This window comes from Pipistrellus kuhlii, unplaced genomic scaffold (assembly GCF_014108245.1).
Source record: "Pipistrellus kuhlii isolate mPipKuh1 unplaced genomic scaffold, mPipKuh1.p scaffold_m20_p_9, whole genome shotgun sequence".
Classification (NCBI taxonomy): domain Eukaryota; kingdom Metazoa; phylum Chordata; class Mammalia; order Chiroptera; family Vespertilionidae; genus Pipistrellus; species Pipistrellus kuhlii.
The window spans coordinates 24,549,785-24,567,837 of record NW_023425595.1 but is presented as its reverse complement, the minus strand read 5'-3'; the positions used below and the strand labels follow the sequence as shown (position 1 = coordinate 24,567,837).

At 40.3% G+C, this 18,053-nt stretch overlaps 1 protein-coding gene across 1 annotated transcript in view; it reads left to right on the top strand.

Moving 5' to 3' along the window:
• The window catches only part of SPON1 (spondin 1), a 251,181-nt gene that overhangs the window by 5,223 nt on the left and 227,905 nt on the right, over positions 1–18,053 (top strand). The window contains exon 2 of the mRNA XM_036427060.2: positions 15,062–15,168. Coding sequence (XP_036282953.1) covers positions 15,062–15,168 — 107 coding nt within the window. The remainder of the gene's footprint in view (positions 1–15,061; positions 15,169–18,053) is intronic.

Genomic DNA, 18,053 nt, shown 5'->3' with positions numbered 1-18,053 from the left:
AAGCTGAGAAATTTAAGCAGGATGGGGTCTTTTAAATGAACTCTTATCTAGTTTTACTTGAAATTATGTACTACTGATGGTATTGTAATTAATTGTAAGACACTCCTCCCACCTCTCCTATTTTCTTGTACATTACCCTTTTCCCTTTTAAAGAAAAATGTTGAGGTATAAATGATTTAATATTTGTATACACTGCAAAATGATTACCACAATCACTCAATAGTTACCATTTGTTTACCATATATAATTATAAATTATTTTCTCTTGATGAGATCTTTTAAGAGTTATTTTTACCCTAGCTGGTTTGGCTCAGTGGATAGAGTATCAGCCTGGGACAAAGGGTCCCAGGTTCGATTCTGGTCAAGGGCACTTGCACAGGTTGCAGGTTGTGTGGGACACAGCCAATCAATGATATTCGTCATTGATATTTCTATCTGTCTCTCTCTCCCTCTCCCTTCCTCTCTGACACCAATAAATAAATAAATAAATATATATATATATATATATATATATATATATATATATATATTTAAAAAGAGAGTTACTCTCTTTGCAACTTTTAAATATACAATACAGTATGATTAACTGTAGTTGCCATGCTGAACATTACAACCTCAGGATTTATTTATTTTATAACCAGAACTTTGGACCTTTTGACCACTTAACCCATTTCATCAATGCCCTCTTCCACCCTCCTGCCCCCTCTGGTGTCCACCAATTTGTTGTTTGTATCTATGAGCTTAGTTTTGTTGTTATTACTTTTTTTTTTAAGTCTATATATGTGAGATCATAGGGTACTATTTCTCTTTCTCTGTCTGACTTATTTCACTTAGCATAATGTGATCAAAGTCCATTCATGTTGTCATAAATAGCAAGATTCCATTCTTTCTAATGGCTGAATAGTATTCCATTATATATACAGGGATTAGCAAAAGTAAGGTTAGCAAAAGTTTGTTTACATGAAAAAACATGCAATATTTATTAAATAATAATACAAAAACAAACTCTGTGTTTTGCATACTCAAAGCTGTAAACCTACTTTTGCCCCACTTTGTATATACCACACTTTTTTTTTTTTTTTTTTAATCCTTACCCCGAGGATATTTTTCCATTGATTTTTAGGAAGAATGGAAAAGAGAGAGAGAAAGACAGAGAGAAACATTGATGTGAGAGAAACACATCGACTAGTTGCTTCCCACATGAGCTCGACGAGGGTCTGGGACAGAGCGGAGTCTGCAACTGAGGTATATGCCCTTGACAGGAATTGAACCCAGGATCCTTTGGTGATACAGGCCGATGCTCTATCCACTGAGTCAAACTAACTAGGGCCATCAATGGACACTTAAATGAGGTTGTTTCCATGGCTTGGCTGTTATAAATAATGTTGCAATGAGCATGGATGTCCAGATATCTTTTTAAATTAGTGTTTTCATTTCCCATTTTCTTCTTTTTTATTATTTAAATTTACTTTTAACCTTTGCCCTCTTTTAATAAGTATTTAATTCAAATTGATAATAAAAATTAAATGATGCATACATATTTAAGTGCTTAATGGTTGTGGAGACTGTTATTACTTTCAGTTTCATGAAGTTCAAAAAGGAAAAACATGCAAAAATGAAAACATATCAAATTGTAATTTTTCAAGGTTTAAAACTTGAGTACTTCTCTATACATAGTTATATTGTTATTCCTTCTGTCTTGTTGCTTAACCATCATCTAGCACTCTTTGACCAATATATAGCCATGAGTCACAGCACTGAAATGTGGCTAATTCGAATTGAGACATGCTGTAGGTATAAAATGCACATTTGTTGAATAATTAGAATGAATAAAAAATAAACTTCTCATTAATAATTTTATATTGATTACATATGGAGGTGAAAATTAGATGTATTAGGTTAAATAAAATATGTTGTTAAAGTTGAAGTTATTTGTTTTACATTTATTTCTACTGGATACCTGTTAACAAAGAAAATTAATTTCACCTGGCATAGGATTATTTCTATTGGACAGTACTGCTTTAGGATGTTCATATTAACATAGATATAGTCAGCTCATTTACCACTCTTCTGAGCTCCACTTATCATATAGGCAAGGAAAGAAAGTAGAGTTTTCTTTTAATAATGTGACCAAGAAATTGCACCTAGAACTTTGAAACACACTCCATAGTCATGTGGTCACACCTAGCTGCAAGGGAGCCTGGAAAATCTAGCATTTAGCTGGACAGGTACATGTCCAGCTAAAATTTGGAGGAGGAATTTATTTTTTCATAAGGATGAAGATGAAATGGAATTAGGGCCCTAACTGGTTTGGCTCAGTGGATATAACATTGACCTATGGACTGAAGGGTCCCAGGATCTATTCTGGTCAAGAGCATGTACCTTGGTTACAGACACATCCCCAGTATGGGGTATGCAGGAGGCAGCTGATCGATGTTTCTCTCTCATCGATGTTTCTAACTCTCTTCCCTCTCCCTTCCTCTCTGTAAAAATCAATAAAATATATTTTAAAAAAATGGAATTAGGGAGACAATTGGAGGTTGTTTTAATGCACAGTCATCTAAAAACACAGTATTTCATGTTCTTGCACTGACAGCTCATCTAGATGGACCTCCTCAACAGCATGTGAAATTGATATAACTACTGACTAAACCAGTAGGTAAAGAAGTGTGTGTGTGTGTGTGTGTGTGTGTGTGTGTGTGTGTTGATAGGTTTCATACTGAAAAGACAGAAAAGGGCCAATATGTCAGAGTTGTTTGTTCTGTTCCACCTTCTCCCTCAATAAAGAAAGAACCTGCAAGGAAAGAAAGAAGTGAAGGTAACAAGAAAATGGCCCAACTGGGTGTGACTCAGTAGTTGAGCACTGACCCAGGAACCAAGAGGTTACAAGTTTGATTCCTGGTCAGGATCCCCAGTGGGGGCCATGCAGGAGTCAGCTGATCGATAATTCTCTCTCATCATTGATGTTTTTCAATCCCTCTCCCCTCCTCTCTGAAATCAATAAAAATGTTTTTAAAAGTGCACACATGTATTTTTTTGTGTGTATATGTGAGAGAGAGAGGGAGAGAGAAAGAGAGAGAGAGAGAGAGAGAGAGAGAGAGAGAGAGAGAGAGAGAGAGAGAGAGAGAAAAGAAGAAGAAAAAGAAGAAGAAGAAGGAGGAGGAGGAGGAGGAGGAAGAGGAGGAGGAAGAGGAGAAGGAGGAAGAGGAGGAGGAGGAGGAGGAGGAGGAGGAGGAGGAGAAGAAGAAGAAGAAGAAGAAGAAGAAGAAGAAGAAGAAGAAGAAGAAGAAGAAGAAGAAACAACACTGGAATATATTGATACATGCGAAATGACAAAAGAAATAATTTGAGTATAGTGGAGTTGAATCTTAGATTCAAGAGGCACTATGGAAAGCCAAAATCTCATAAATAAAAAGTATTCCTTAAAATCCTTTGAATTTGTTCATTAAATTTAGCATGGTTACTAGATTCAATCTAGCCTTATTATATGTTCCCCTCTAGATGATTTTTTAGTGAGGAATAGAAACAAATGGACATTTCTCACTAAGGCCAGCATTCCTGGTTTTTTCCTCAGCACTGGAAGAGATCAATATTTCTTAAGTTGGGTACTGGAGTGTGTGTGTGTGTGTGTGTGTGTGTGTGTGTGTGTTCACGCGCGCGCGCGCGCGTGCCACGCGCACACTCGTGCACTTGCGCTTCATTTGTCTTGAAACATTGACATGACAAATCTGAAATTCTCACTATATGAAGGATTGAGGGAACCATACTCATTCAAGCACATAATGGAGTAGCAAGTGACCCAAATTTTCTAAAGTGTTATTTCCTCTCTATCCTCCCCAGCCCAACAGTGTGTAGTGTGTTTGAATATATATCAGGGAACTCACTACATCACATATAGCTTTCTATGTGGCTGGCCAGCTCTTGTTAGTATGAAATTTTTACCAGTTGTCTTGGCTAGTCTAGATTTGACGCTAAGACAGGAAGGGTCTAGGGTAGATGATATCAGTGGAAGCCCTTTGCAAGCTCTGCATAGACAAAGCTTCTAACTTTCACAGAATATAATAGCTGCTATGAAAAGTTCAGGGAAACATAAACGGGGGCCTACTCACACCTGCTGATTTGCTGAGGCATTGGAGGTCCAAGGGGAATAACTTGAATCCAGTTTACATTTGAGGCTCAAAGATTTGCAAATACTGTATGTCTCAAATATGAGAGAGAGGAAGGGTTCTAAGCACAAACCACTGTGTGTGTGGGATAGGAGTATAGGTAGGTGGGCAAACTCAGAAGCAGCCCATAAAAACTAAATATTGATGCGAGGTGCTACAGGAATTTGTTCTAATGCTTTTCCTCTTCCCTCTTCCTTTCTCCTCATCCTTCATTTTTTTTGTTACTTCTTTCTTCTCCTCTTCAAAACAGCAATACTGCCCTTTGAATTTTCTAAACACAGCAGGCTCATTCCCACCTCAGGGCCTTTGTACATGCTTTTTTCAGTGTCTGGATTGCTCTCTTTATGACTCACACCTTGTTTTTTTTAAGTTTTAGCTCAGATATTATCTCTTTAAAAAGGCCCCTCTGACCATCAATTTCTGTTTCCCACTACTTTTGCCTGATTTTATTTCTTCATATACCTTAACAACTCTCTGAAATGACCTTATCATCTGCTTCCTCGAGCTGGCATACAAGCTTTATGAGATTCAATGATTGTGTCTTTCTTATTGCCATTCTATTTCTAGCACTCCGAACAGTGAATGGCTATACCAGGCACTAAATCCTTATTTGTTGAAAAAAAAAAAAGTATCATTCAAACCCCAAGAACCCAGGTGTGAGATCTCCCTCTAAGAGCGCTGGATGGAAGGAAAGAAAAATGTTTTTCTCTCTGCTAGAGAGAGAGGTGAGACCAAGAGATGGGGACAAAAAGCAAGGAGCTCCAGGAGGTTGAGGCAGGCAGAGGGCTTGGGTCCAGGGAGGGAAGAGGTCAGCAGTCATATGCATAGTGAAAACTGGAGCATTGATGGTTCAGAAGTGAAAAGCAGAGGACAGAAGGCAAAAGTACAAAGGAAAGGGGCTGCCAGCTTCAGACACTGGCTCTGATTATATGAAGAATAAAGCAGAGGGGCCTGTGGATCCATCAAAACTACAAACCAGTTTAATGAGTGACTTTCCCTGGAATCAGCACTTTGTAGGGTCATTTGTGCTGTTCCCAAACCTAGCTATGCATCAGAATCCCTTGGAAAGATTTAAAAAAATTATATAGTTTTACTGGCCCCACCTCAACAAAGGGATGGATTCCGGGACTATATCCTATGTAGTTTATTTCCTTTTCTTTTGAAATAAGATGGTGAGGCACAAAGAGAAGATGGCCAAAAGGTGGTCACTTTTCTCTGAGCATTTCCCCCCATTACTGTCTGTCCCAGCCTCCCCCGTGGACTGCCCCATGCACTTTAGCTCCTGGTCACCTCATTGTCCTATCCTGTCGCAATGGGACACAGTACAGCAGCCAGTGGAATGTCCTCAAGCCGCACAATCACAGCGTCCCTGCCTTGGCAGAGGAGTGCCGAGGAGAGAACAGCCTGAGCTTCCTTCAAGTGACCACACTCAGACTGGTGGAGCCGGAGCTAGGACTGACAGTTTTACTTCTCTGCTGCCAACATCTGCCTTCCATATAAACTTTCACTCATCATCCGGTTCTGTCCTTGGGAGTCATATAAGGTTTCCCCTTGGCCCTATATCAGCCCTTGAGGTGTTTGTGGAGAACCAGCTACTATGACTTCTGACCCTTTCTTTAGCCATTCTTTGCAGGATGCTGCTTCTTGTTTCCTTGCACCTTGTACTCCAGATGTTGTCTGATCAGGATGGAACAAGGCCAAATGATTATCTCCCTTGTCCTGGACACTGTGTTAGTGTGAAGCTTGCCAGGTCTTGTGTTTGCAGTTTTGGCAGCTGCGCTCTGGGATCACACCAAGCTTACAGCCAGCCAAAATTCCTGTGAATTTCTGGAAGGCCTACTGCCCTTCTCACACTACACTGGCGTAACTGGTCCTTGAACATAACATTTGACATGATTCCCCATTCTACCAATCCAGCATGTTTGGGTCTACCCCTGCAGCTGTCAACCATTCATGAATCTGGACTCTGTCACTGAATCACTAATCCTCATTATCTAATTTTGGATTAGCCACAATTTTAATAAGCCTGCCTTAGAAGCCTTTATCAAAGAAGTTGATAAGAATGTGAAGCAGATCAGTCTCTGGACAGTTTTCTGACATCCCTTAGAATCCCTCCCTAAAGATGACATCTAGTTAAATAGTTTTGAAGTCAACTGATATGCTATCATTTCAATGATATTTAAATACCAACTGCCACCTTCCTGGTCAGCCTCCCCAGTTTAGTCATGAATACTGTTTCTATAATCTATGCAGAGTTATTTTCTTTCTTTGCTTCAAGATTAGTCAGAACTCTTTCCACTGAAAGTGACAGGAATAAAGTTAAACTAAAGCAAAAAAGAGAGTTTATTGAGTCCCATATTTAGACAGTCCAGGGATGGTTCTGGCTTCACGTATAAATGGATCTAGGACCTCAAATGGTCTCTCTCTCTCTCTCTCTCTCTCTCTCTCTCTCTCTCTCTCTCTCTCTCTCTCTCTCTCTCTCTCTCTCTCTCTCTCCTTTTCTATCCTTCCCTTCCACCTACTCTGTCTTGCTCCTTCTATCCTTTATCTCTGTCTGGATTCTATGTGTTACCCTCGTTTTACTTACTAGAGATGAACTCTCCAAATGACAGGAAAGATAGCTGCCAGTGATCTTCAGTGAAAAACCTTTCAGTTGGTTCGGCAACTAAAAGAAAAAAATCCCTTATATTTTAACTCCAAAATGAAAAATCCCAGGGAAGGATTCTGATTGGTCCAGTTTAGGTCACATACCCAGGGGAATGGAGTATAGACATAGGCTGACTCTGCATCACAGTCATTTTTGTGACTTTATATTTTAAGAAGTAGAGAGGGGCCATGATAGGTATTCCTAAAGGTCACATGGTCACAGTAGAGAAAGAAGTGTGGTTCTAAATAGCACATATTCTGTAATGTTTCCTGCTCTCTTCCATATTCTCAGTTACATTCTCTTGGCTGACCTATACTCAGTTCCCCAGGAGCACCCTTTCCTTTCCTTCCTCTTCCTATCCACATGTTGTTCAGCTCAGGACCCATTCATCTGGCTCCCATGATGAGGTAGCACATGGGAGAATGAATGAACTTATATTGAGCGGTTGTAATGTATTTCATATTCATTATCTTCTTTAATCCTTATGACTTGAGAGGATAATGATCCCTATTTTATACAGGAGATTAACTTTTTTAATATATTTATTTATTTTTAATCCTCACCTGAGGATATATTTTTACTGATATTAGAGTGAGACAAAGAAGGATAGAGAGCCGAAACCGGTTTGGCTCAGTGGATAGAGCGTCGGCCTGCGGACTGAAAGGTCCCAGGTTCGATTCCGGTCAAGGGCATGTACCTTGGTTGTGGGCACATCCCCAGTGGGGGGTGTGTAAGAGGCAGCTGATGGATGTTTCTCTCTCATCGATGTTTCTAACTCTCTCTCTCTCTCTCCCTTCCTCTCTGTAAAAAATCAATAAAATATATTTTAAAAAGAAAAGAAATAAAATAAAGGAGAGAGAGAGACAGAGACAGAGACAGAGACAGAGACATTAATGTGAGAGAGAAACATCGTTCAGTTGCCTTTCATGTATGCTTCAACCAGGCATCAAACCTGCAACCTAGATATGTACCCTGACTGGGAATCGAACCCACAACATTTTGGCATATGTGACAACACTCCAACCAATTGAGCTTAATATTAAGCCAGGGCTTAATATATTTTATTAATTTAGCAAACATTAATATATACTAACTATTAAAAATATTAATTTACTAGATGCCTGATGCATGAAAATTTGTAAAAAAGTAGGCCTTCCTTTCTCCAGCTGCCAGCACGGGCTTCCCTCTGGCACCCGGGACCCAGGCTGCTTCACTCTGGCTGCTGCCGGCAGGCACCCAGTACCGGCCTTTGCTCTGCCATGGCTTCATCCAGATGGATGTTTGGGATGACACCTGGAAGGACATTTGGTCTAATTAGCATTTTACCCTTTTATTATTATAGATTAATTATCATAAAACAACATGACATAAGTACTATTACTGCAATTTTATAGGTGATTGGAAGCTGAGCCATTGAGAGGTTATATAACTTGCCTAAGGTTAACACAAAGTGAACAGAGGGGAGTTTGAAGGCAGGTCTGTTAGCTACATCCAATATAAAAAAGACAACCCTTGCAATTTTAAATATGCATGATCTTTAATTTGGAATGTGAGATGTTTCATCTCTGCCAGAGAATTCTGGGAGCATCCACTGTTGAAGATTATTCAGGGGGAACAGTATAATCCAACCCCTCTATACACACTTGCTCACCCTTGGACTTTTAGCTCTATCTTCCCATCTGCCAGTCCATCACCAGCATTTTCTTCTGCCTGATCCTGGAGGAGTGGGATAAATTGTTGTGCTAGTTTCTAAGTGAAGCACGTGAGTTGCAGCTCCCCAGAACTTGGGAAGTTGTGCAGAGGTAGGCAGTGGACCACAGCATCATGTTACAATTTAAGGCAGAAGCTGAGTTCCTTGTAGTTGATGTGTGGGCATTGAGTCTGGTACATCTCAGAAACACATAGCAGGTGGATGGCAGGGACTGGCTGTGTGATAAAGCTGGGATCTCCTTTAGGACCTCCTGGTTGAAATTGGGGCTGGGGGTCTGAAACCCAGAGGCACAGTGGTAAGGGTGATGACAGTGGACAAGATCCAATAAGGGCAATGGGCATAGCCAATGAATTGGTAACAGCCCATCAAAGTTTATATTGGATGGTTGACACAGCAACATTTGAAGGACCCAGAAAGCTATTTGGGAATTAGGTGGAACTGAATACACATGGCAAAGGTGGGGAAAACTCAATCTTGGTTGGAGATTTGAGGCTAGCCTATAGTATGAATTATCAGTCCTCATAGCAACAATCCAGAAAGGCCCTGGCCACTGAGCTGGTTTTTAGCGTAGGCCTGTAATCCAATAATCATATAACTTTCAGTTTGATATACCTAAAACACAAATCTGAATATGACATTCCCCAACTATGCACTAAAGACAAATGAACTCTTTGTCATTCATTCATTCAACAAGTATTTATTGAGGATTTTCTTTATGTTAAGAAGTGTGCTAAATGCTAAAGAGACAGTGCAGTTCAAGACAGGCTTGGTTTCTGTTCTCATGGAATTTACAAATTATTAAGGGAGAGCATTATTTGATAATTCACCAATAATTAAAGTTGAGTGAGATGTATCAAGAAAAGGGAAGGGGTATTGACAGGGATGTGAAAGGCTGAGAGGATCTCACATAGCACTCTGTCTTGGGTGTGGTGAGCTGCAAGAAGACCTCAGTTTATTATGACTTAATAATAACAACATAACATAAGTACTATTGTATGTTTCAAATCCCCCCATAACGTGGCCCTGCAAAAGTCATCCTCAACAGTCATCCCCATTGCAATCCTCTCAGTAGTCCTTCATTAGCATCCACTAGAGTCTTTTTTATTTTTTTTTTAAGATTCAATAATTGTCCCTGAGAACCAACTTTTTGAAAATTATTGTTAGTTAATCAGCCTACTGGGCATCATGATCTTTGTCATCATAATCATCATGTTCATCATCTTCTTCATCCCCAACATCACCATCACCACCTCCTCCACCATCATCATCCTTTACAATTCTTGAATGCTTTATATGTTCCAGGCACTGTGATAAATGTTTATTTAATCCTTTCCACACTCCAATGAGAAAGGCAATATCATTAACTCTTTTTAAAAATGAGGAAATGTAGAGGTTAAGTAACTTGCCAGGGGTCACATAATAAGTGATAGCTCTAAGATTCTAATCCAAAATCTTTGTTCTTAACCAATTTCCTACATGTGATCACAGGATGGTTCTTTTTTTATTTTAATGGACCTTTTTAAAAAAAATCATTTGTAAGCATTTTTCTTGAATTTCTTGGGTCTCTTAATAGCCTCTCTTGGGAGGCACTTGGAAGAAGTTATTAGAGAGAAAATTCTATTATTTATTGCCATATTTAATCATTACTGGAACTCAGAATACACTGCATATTTGTTCCTTTCAGGAGAGTCATATAATGGGGTCCTCTGAGAGATAGGGGTCTCCTGTTTTCCTTCAAATTATATACTGTGTAATACCATCATCACCTGTGATAATTATGGATTGAAACACCACACTGAGCTCAATCTCTTGTGGGTTGTATTCTATAAGGTAGAGTCAAACCTTTAGTTTTCTAGCACCTACAGGAATGCAGCATTCTGTGAAGCTGAGTTTATGGTTAGTCCTTTAAGGGTGCTGCATATATATATATATATATATATATATATATATATGAACTTTTATCATTCAGAAACACTTAATAAAAATGTAATTTACATACATAAAAGTTCACTAATCATGCCGCTTAATGACTTATACCATTGAATATACCCAGATAAAAAAAAAAAATAGAACAAACCTAGCATTTCAGAGGCATCCCTGTGACCTTTTCAAATCAGTGCTCACTGTCCTTCCCCATAAGTGTAACTGCTATCCAGACCTCTACATCATAGATTATTTTGCCTGTTTTTGAACTTTATATAAATACTAGAGACCCGATGCACAAATTCATGCACCAGTGGGGTCCCTTGGCCTGGCCTGTGAAATTGGGCCAAAACCAGTCTCTGACATCCCCCAGGGGTCCTGGATTGCAAGAGGGAACAGGCCAGGCTGAGGGACCCCACTGGTGAATAATCAGGCCTGCAGAGGATGGGAGAGGTTGGCCAGCTGGGGAGGAACTGCTCATGTCCAGGGTGTGTCTGGCCCATCTTGCTCAGTCCCAATTAGCCAGACCCCAGCAGCAAGCTAACCTATGGGTCAGAGCATCTGCTCCCTGGTGGTCAGTGCATATCATAGGGAGTGGTTGAGCAGCCTTAGCATACATTAGCATATTATACTTTGATTGGTTGAACGGATATCCTATATAATAAAAGACTTAGCATATTAGTCTTTTATTATATAGGATATATAAGTGTAATCATATCTTTTATATTCTTTGTCTTCTTTCACTCAAGATTATGTTTGTGAGATTTATCCATGCTATATGTAGCAGCAATTTGTTCATTTTCATTACTATAAAGCATTCAGTAATGGTTATTCAGTTGTTCTGTACCATATATTGAACAAATTTTCTTTCTCCCACTGCTCTGAGGTACATTCTTTATCATAAATCAAGTTTATTTGTGAAACCTTTTCTGGACTCCGAACTGTTCATCTGGCCTGTTGTTTCCCTTGCTTTAGTAAACTGGCTTAATCTCTATAGATGTATACATCAATATCTGGCAATATAAACCCTCCAACTTTTTACCTCTTTCTCAATTGTCTTAGATATACTTGGCTCTTTGCATTTGCATATAAATTTTAGAATTGGCTTCTCAGTATCATAAAAACACGGTTGGATTTTAATTAGATTGTATTAAATCTATAAATCAATTTGAGAAAACCTGACATCTTCATAACACTGAGTTTATCAATCCATGAACACAAGTCAATAGGTTTAATTGCACATCAGCTCTGTGTCAATTATGGTGCTGAGTTCAGATGTGGTTCTCATCTTTGAAGGATTTACAAAATAAGTTAAAAACACACACACAAAATATAGTTAATGGGATAATCTCACCACTGATGATAATAATAAGAGCTAATATTTATTAAGTACCTATTATTTGCCAAACATGATTTTAAGGAATTTACACATATTAATTCATTCATGCTTCACACTGATACTTTGAAGTAAGTACCATTATTATGCCCATTGTATAGGTATTTTTAATCTTAACAGGATCTAGGAAAAAAAAGCACCCTGGTAGTGATGAGAAAATCAGTGGACACATCACACAAAAGGTGAAAATTTAGCTTATTTTTGAAGTTTGTTAGGAATGGAGTAAGTAGGACATTCCAGGCATATGAGAAGCTTGTGGAGAAAAAAATACTGCAGAGTGAAGTGATAAGGCTTTCCAGGAAACTGCCAGTGAGTGAGTCCTATGACTGGAATAGTGTGTGTGTGTGTGGGGGGGGGGGGGGGGGGGAAGGGGGGACGGATGGGAATGCGGTTGGTGAAGCTGGAGTAGCAGAGACCAAAGGCCTGCTAATCTATGGAGAGTGAGCTTTAAGCAGAAGCCAGTGGATGTGAAGCAAGGATTGACTATCTGCCTCAGGTTGGCTTCCCCAAAAGCGTACTGTATTCATTTCCTAGGGCTGCCACACACGATACCACAAACCAGAGGCTTAAAACAACAGAAATGCGTTCTCTCACATTTCCGGAGGCTAAAGCGCTGAAACCAAGGAGTCAGCAGAGTTGGTTCCTTCTTGAGGCTCGGAGGGAGCATTTCCTCCATGGTTCTCCTTGGCTTGTAGATGCATCACTCCAGTCTCTGCTTCTGTCGTCACCTGGCGTTTTTCCGTGTGTCTTTAGGCCTCTTCTAAGGACACCAGGCACATTGGATTTAGAGCTAATCCAGTATGATCTCCTCTAAACCAATTACACCTACAAAGATGCTATTTCCAAATAAGGTCACATTTCCAGGCATGAGAGTGGGGGCCGAGGGGGAGGGGGGGAGGATTGCAACATATATTTTTGGAGAATACAACTTAATACATAACAAACCCTCAGATGGGGATTTGGGTATAGGTGACTTATTAAGGAAATGCTCCCAGGGAAAACTAATAAGGGAGTGGGGAAGCAAGATGGAGGCGGAAGAGTCCCTGACGGGCTGTGACCCCAGAAGTCCTTAAGGAGACTTTCAGAGTTATCCTGGAGGGCCAGTTTGAAGTGGCAGGTACCCCTCAGCATTGTCTCTTCTGATGCAGGATGCTAGAACTTTCATATTAGGCAGAGCAGGCTCCAGTGATCTGAGGGTCACAGGTGCTGGCTAATAGAAGCAAAGACACATCAGCATCAAAGGCACTTTGAAATGGTAAAAAGGAGTTTGGGGGGATCTGGGCAGTGCACCTTTATTGTCTGCTTCCATTCTTCCAGAATTGTGATAGTCTCAGACTGCTTTGGGGCATTCCATCTGTTCCTCAGAGGTCTCAGCTCTTTCTCCTGACATCATAACCACCATCCAGTGGCTGCTTGCCACTGCTGAGCACCACAATGTTCTCATTGTACTTTATAGTACTCTCCCCGCTCATGCTTGCTTTATTACTTTCTACCTGACTTTTTATAGATATCAGTAGCCAATAAGAATGCTCCTTTACTTTTCCAGGATGAACTGACCAATCACAGCATGAGATTTGCAATCTTTGTGTCTCAAAGTTTTCTGAGATGTCACTATGTTTGTGGCTCATAGATCATGGAATATTATCCAAGATGGTGGTTTTAGTTTTGGGAGTTTTACGGTTCTTCATTTTCAGGACCGAAACTAGTTTGAGGAACAATAAATGCCCTTCCCCAATAGGGGGTTGCTTATCAGAATTGCATAAACATTATATTTTAAATGAATTGATTATAATTTTTTTTTATGTCATCAACACTTGTGGTATACCCATACTATGACTATACTCAGTATGTGCAACTCTAGGTTGTCATACTACCTTGGGGGTGTTGTTGACCTCTCTGTGTCTTTGGTTCCTATCTGTAAAGTTGGAAAGCTGGAATGGATGATGCATAAATATTATATTTTAAATGAATTGATCATAATTTTTTTTATGTCACCAACACTTGTGGGATATCCATACTATGGGTAGCTTGAGGCTCTAATAGTCTGTAATTCCGTGTTTAAAGAGCAGAATCTTAGCACTTTGATCAGGCAGTAAAGTAATTCAAGCCTCTATTTATATAAATTTCAAGAAACTTGAATTGAGTGTCTATTAGATGCCAGGCTCTGTTCTAAGTGCTGGGGATTCAAAGATAATTAAAAATTCAGTCCCTTTCCAGCATTAATGGACAATCCATTGGAGAAGGCAGGAAAAAAGGGAATTTCAATTCAGTACAAAAATTATTGTAAATATTTTCATCTCAGGAGATTAGATGTACAAAGGGAGGGCTGACTATCATTGCTGAGAAGGCACTTGAACTGGATTTTAATTAAAACATAGTTTTCTAGGTAAATGTAAAGAGGAAAAGTATAATGTAAATTCATAACCCCAGTTGCTGTCACAAAAACCCATAAATATAAGTTCATTTCCAGTTTATGCAAAATACAATATGGCTGTCTCTGGTCAGTGAGTGATTCTTTGTGGTTATTCAAAATCCCAGGTTCTTTCCATCTTGTGGCTCCTTCTCCTTCTCCTTCTCCTTCTCCTTCTCCTTCTCCTTCTCCTTCTCCTTCTCCTGGGACACCAGTCCTCTGCCAGATCCCCGGCATTTGGCAGGCAGAGACAACAGAGAAGAGTGGAGAATCGAATGGAAAATGTATATGGGCCAGGTTGGAGGTAGCATGCATCATGTCTGCTCATGCTTTCTACCTAATTGCAAGGGAGGCTGACAATGTGGCCTAGCAGAGTGCCTACAGAGAAAGGAAATGTGTTTTAGAGAACATGAGACAGTCTGTGTCAATTTGTGCTGTGAGCAGCTAGATTTCCCTTGGGTCAATCTAATGGAAGTATATCATTAGATAACTGTCAAGATTAGAGTTGTACACCAGGGACTCTCTTTATCAAATCATGGTTACTGGGAGAGAGCTCACCACAGCCTTGGTTGATTCAACGATTCCTAAAAGAGATAGCAATTCAGGCATTTAGCAAGTTTTGAAATGTAAGAGGGAACTGGGTGGAGAGAGTGAGAGTTCACTATTAACTGGACAAATCTTTCCTACTGTCCACTGCCCCTCTAATCCACAGGTCTGGAATGCTGATGGAGAATTCACATGTATCCATTTCACAAATAGAAGGCAGTTGATTCCTTCTGCTTATAATCTGCTTTCTTCTCTCTCCACAGTGACACTTTCAGCTGCTACTCCCTCCTACTTCAGAGGATTTACACTAATTGCCCTCAAAGAACACAGAGAAGGTGATAAGGAAGAAGACCATGCTGGCACCTTCCAGGTAAGATCCTTTCTGAGTTTACCCATGGTCCTAGTAGATAGAAGCCACGTGATAGGTGGACAAATTGAGAAGCCTGAGTAAAATGAGGGGTGTAGGTATCTGAGGTGCCTTCTCGTGCAATTCCCTTGACCATTGGCGAGGTGGGCCAGGTCTACTTGAAACACCCATCATGGAGTAGGCAGCAAATGCCTCAACTCTACCTTACAGGTTTTGCCACTAGGCAGGGCTTTTTCTCTGGGCTCACAGTACCTCTAGGCAGCAGACAGTCAGCTCAGTGAGAGCGCTTGGAACCCGGGCAGGCCCGGCTGTTTTTCCTGCACAGCCATTTCATGATTGACTGGCAATTCTCAAGTGTAAACGGAACAAGAGCTCAGGATGGCCAGACTGGAGGGAGTTCAAAGCACAGGAGAAGGACTATTAAGGGAATGACGGGATTGATTTATGGGGGAAGATTAAAAGAATTAAACATGCTTTGCTTGGCTAAATGAACAGGAGTGAGTTTAAGAGGTGGAAATGGTCTTTAAATGTCAGTCCTCATAAAGCAAGCTCCTCCCGGAGAGGTTTCATCTGACTTTGTACAAAAGGGCACAGCACGACGAAAGTGGGTCAGGAGAAGAAAGGGGTTCGCAAAAGCAAGGGCCTTGACAGTGAGTCATATTTCACCGCGGAATATTCTGCTAACGGAAGTGGCAGGAACATCATTCCTTTTCTGAGGCTTCAAAAAAGGCCGGCAAGTTGTCAGAACATGTCCCAGAAGGACTGGGCAATCCTAGGAGGGGTGCTGTCCAAATTTGCGGTAACCATTACTCCTCTCAAATTTCCATTGTTCTGGAATTCATTTCTAACTGGCATTTGCAAACTCAGAAGATTCCTCAGACTCATAGCTGGCCGCTGGGGATGCTGTTACAATACATGGGCTTCACAGAAGACCCTGCCCCCAAATATTCCCCCATTTAGAGAGATGTTTTAATCTCTTGTGGCCAGGTTGTAATTTTGAATCCTGTGATATTAAAAAATGTTCATTTTTTAGGATTCGGGTTTCTGACCTAGTAGATTTGTTAACTCTATGTTCATTGTAATGCCCTTCTATATACCTAGATGGCAGGAACTTTCTTGGCATGTATCTGAAAGAGTTACTCCACAATAATACTAACAGCAGCATATATATATATATATATATATATATATATATATATATATATACTGTATAATAAAAGCCTAATATGCAAATTGACTGAATAGAGGAATGGCCGGTGGAACAACCAGTTGATATGATGTGCACTGACCACCAGGGGTCAGATGCTCAGTGCAGGAACTGTTCCCAACCTGTAGGCCCCAGACCAGCCAAGGGGGGCCCTAGTGGGTCCCCGCCCCCCTTCATCACCCCACTGTCGCCTGCAGAGGGAGGCTACCAGTGGTAGCAGGGGACGGGACTGGCAAGTGGGCACTGCCAGGCTGGCCAAGGCACATGCCAGCAGAGGAAGGGGGCTCAATTGCCCCACCAGTCACCCCACAGATTGGCCCTAATCTCAGGCCAGGCCTAGGGACCCTACTTGTGCATGAATTTCATGCACTGGGATTTTAATATATATATAGATTTGTGCAATAGGCCTTCCTTCCCCTGGCTGCCAGCACCAATTTTCCTCCATTGCCCAGGACCCCAGGCTGCAGTGGAGCCAAGTCTTCAGCCTTCAGGCTTGGTTCCAGCTGCAGCAGAACCTTCAGTCCTCAGTCTTCGCTCAGGCAGAGCCTTCATTTTTCGCTCCAGGCCTGAATATGCAAATTAACATGCCATTTTGTTGGCTTAATTTGCATACTCACTCCTGGTTGGCTGGTGGGCATCACAGAGGTATGGTCAATTTTGCATCTTTCTCTTTTATTAGTGTAGATATGTACTTGGGTACTTACCGTAATCCAGGCACTGGGTTAAGTGCTTTATCATATCTTGGTTTATCTTAATTTAATTAGCTTGCCTTATCTTAGTTTTATTCCTAATTTATAGATGAAGAAATTGTAATTAGAGAGATTAAATCATTTGCCTCAATGGCTACCCTGTTTCTCCGAAAATAAAACATCCTCTGAAAATAAGACCTAGTTACAGGTTTCCTTCTGAGTGAAATATAAGACACCCCCCAAAAATAAGGCCCCTCCTAGGCTAAACATGAGAGATTTGGTCCACTGATTCTGAAAGAAATGGAGTCACAAGAAATTCACCAGGAAATTTAGGAATTGGATTGTTATGATGATGTTCCAGAAGATGATGACATGATTGTCATTGAATAAATGAGTAAATTATTGATACTATAGGATTCACAGTTTGTCTGGTTTGTGTTGATAACTACCGTACTGCCATACCATATACAGGTAATAAATTTCCTTTATTTTCATTTAATAATAAATGTGTACCGTATTCTTCTTCATGAAAAAATAAGACATCCCCTGAAAATAAGACCTATTACATCTTGGGGAGCAAAAATTAATATAAGACACTGTCTTATTTTTAGGAAAACAGGGTAGTAAAAAGTAAGACTAGATTACTCTATCAGGTGTCTGATTTCAGAAACTAAATAATTTCCTTAGTGTATTTTTAAAATATATTTTTTACTGATTTCAGAGAGGAAGGGAAAGGGAAAAAAGAGATAGAAATATCAATGATGAGAAAGAATCATTGATCAGTTGCCCCCTGCATGCCCCACACTGGAGATCAAGCCTGCAACCTGGGCATGTACCCTGACTGGAACTGAACTGTGACCTCCTGATTCATAGGCTGATGCTCAATCACTGAGCCACACTGGCCAGGCATAGATTATTGAATAAATTCCTGGCACAGATGTGCTGAGACAGTGTGTCAGTTAAGTTTTCCATTACAGGAAAAGGAAAGCTTG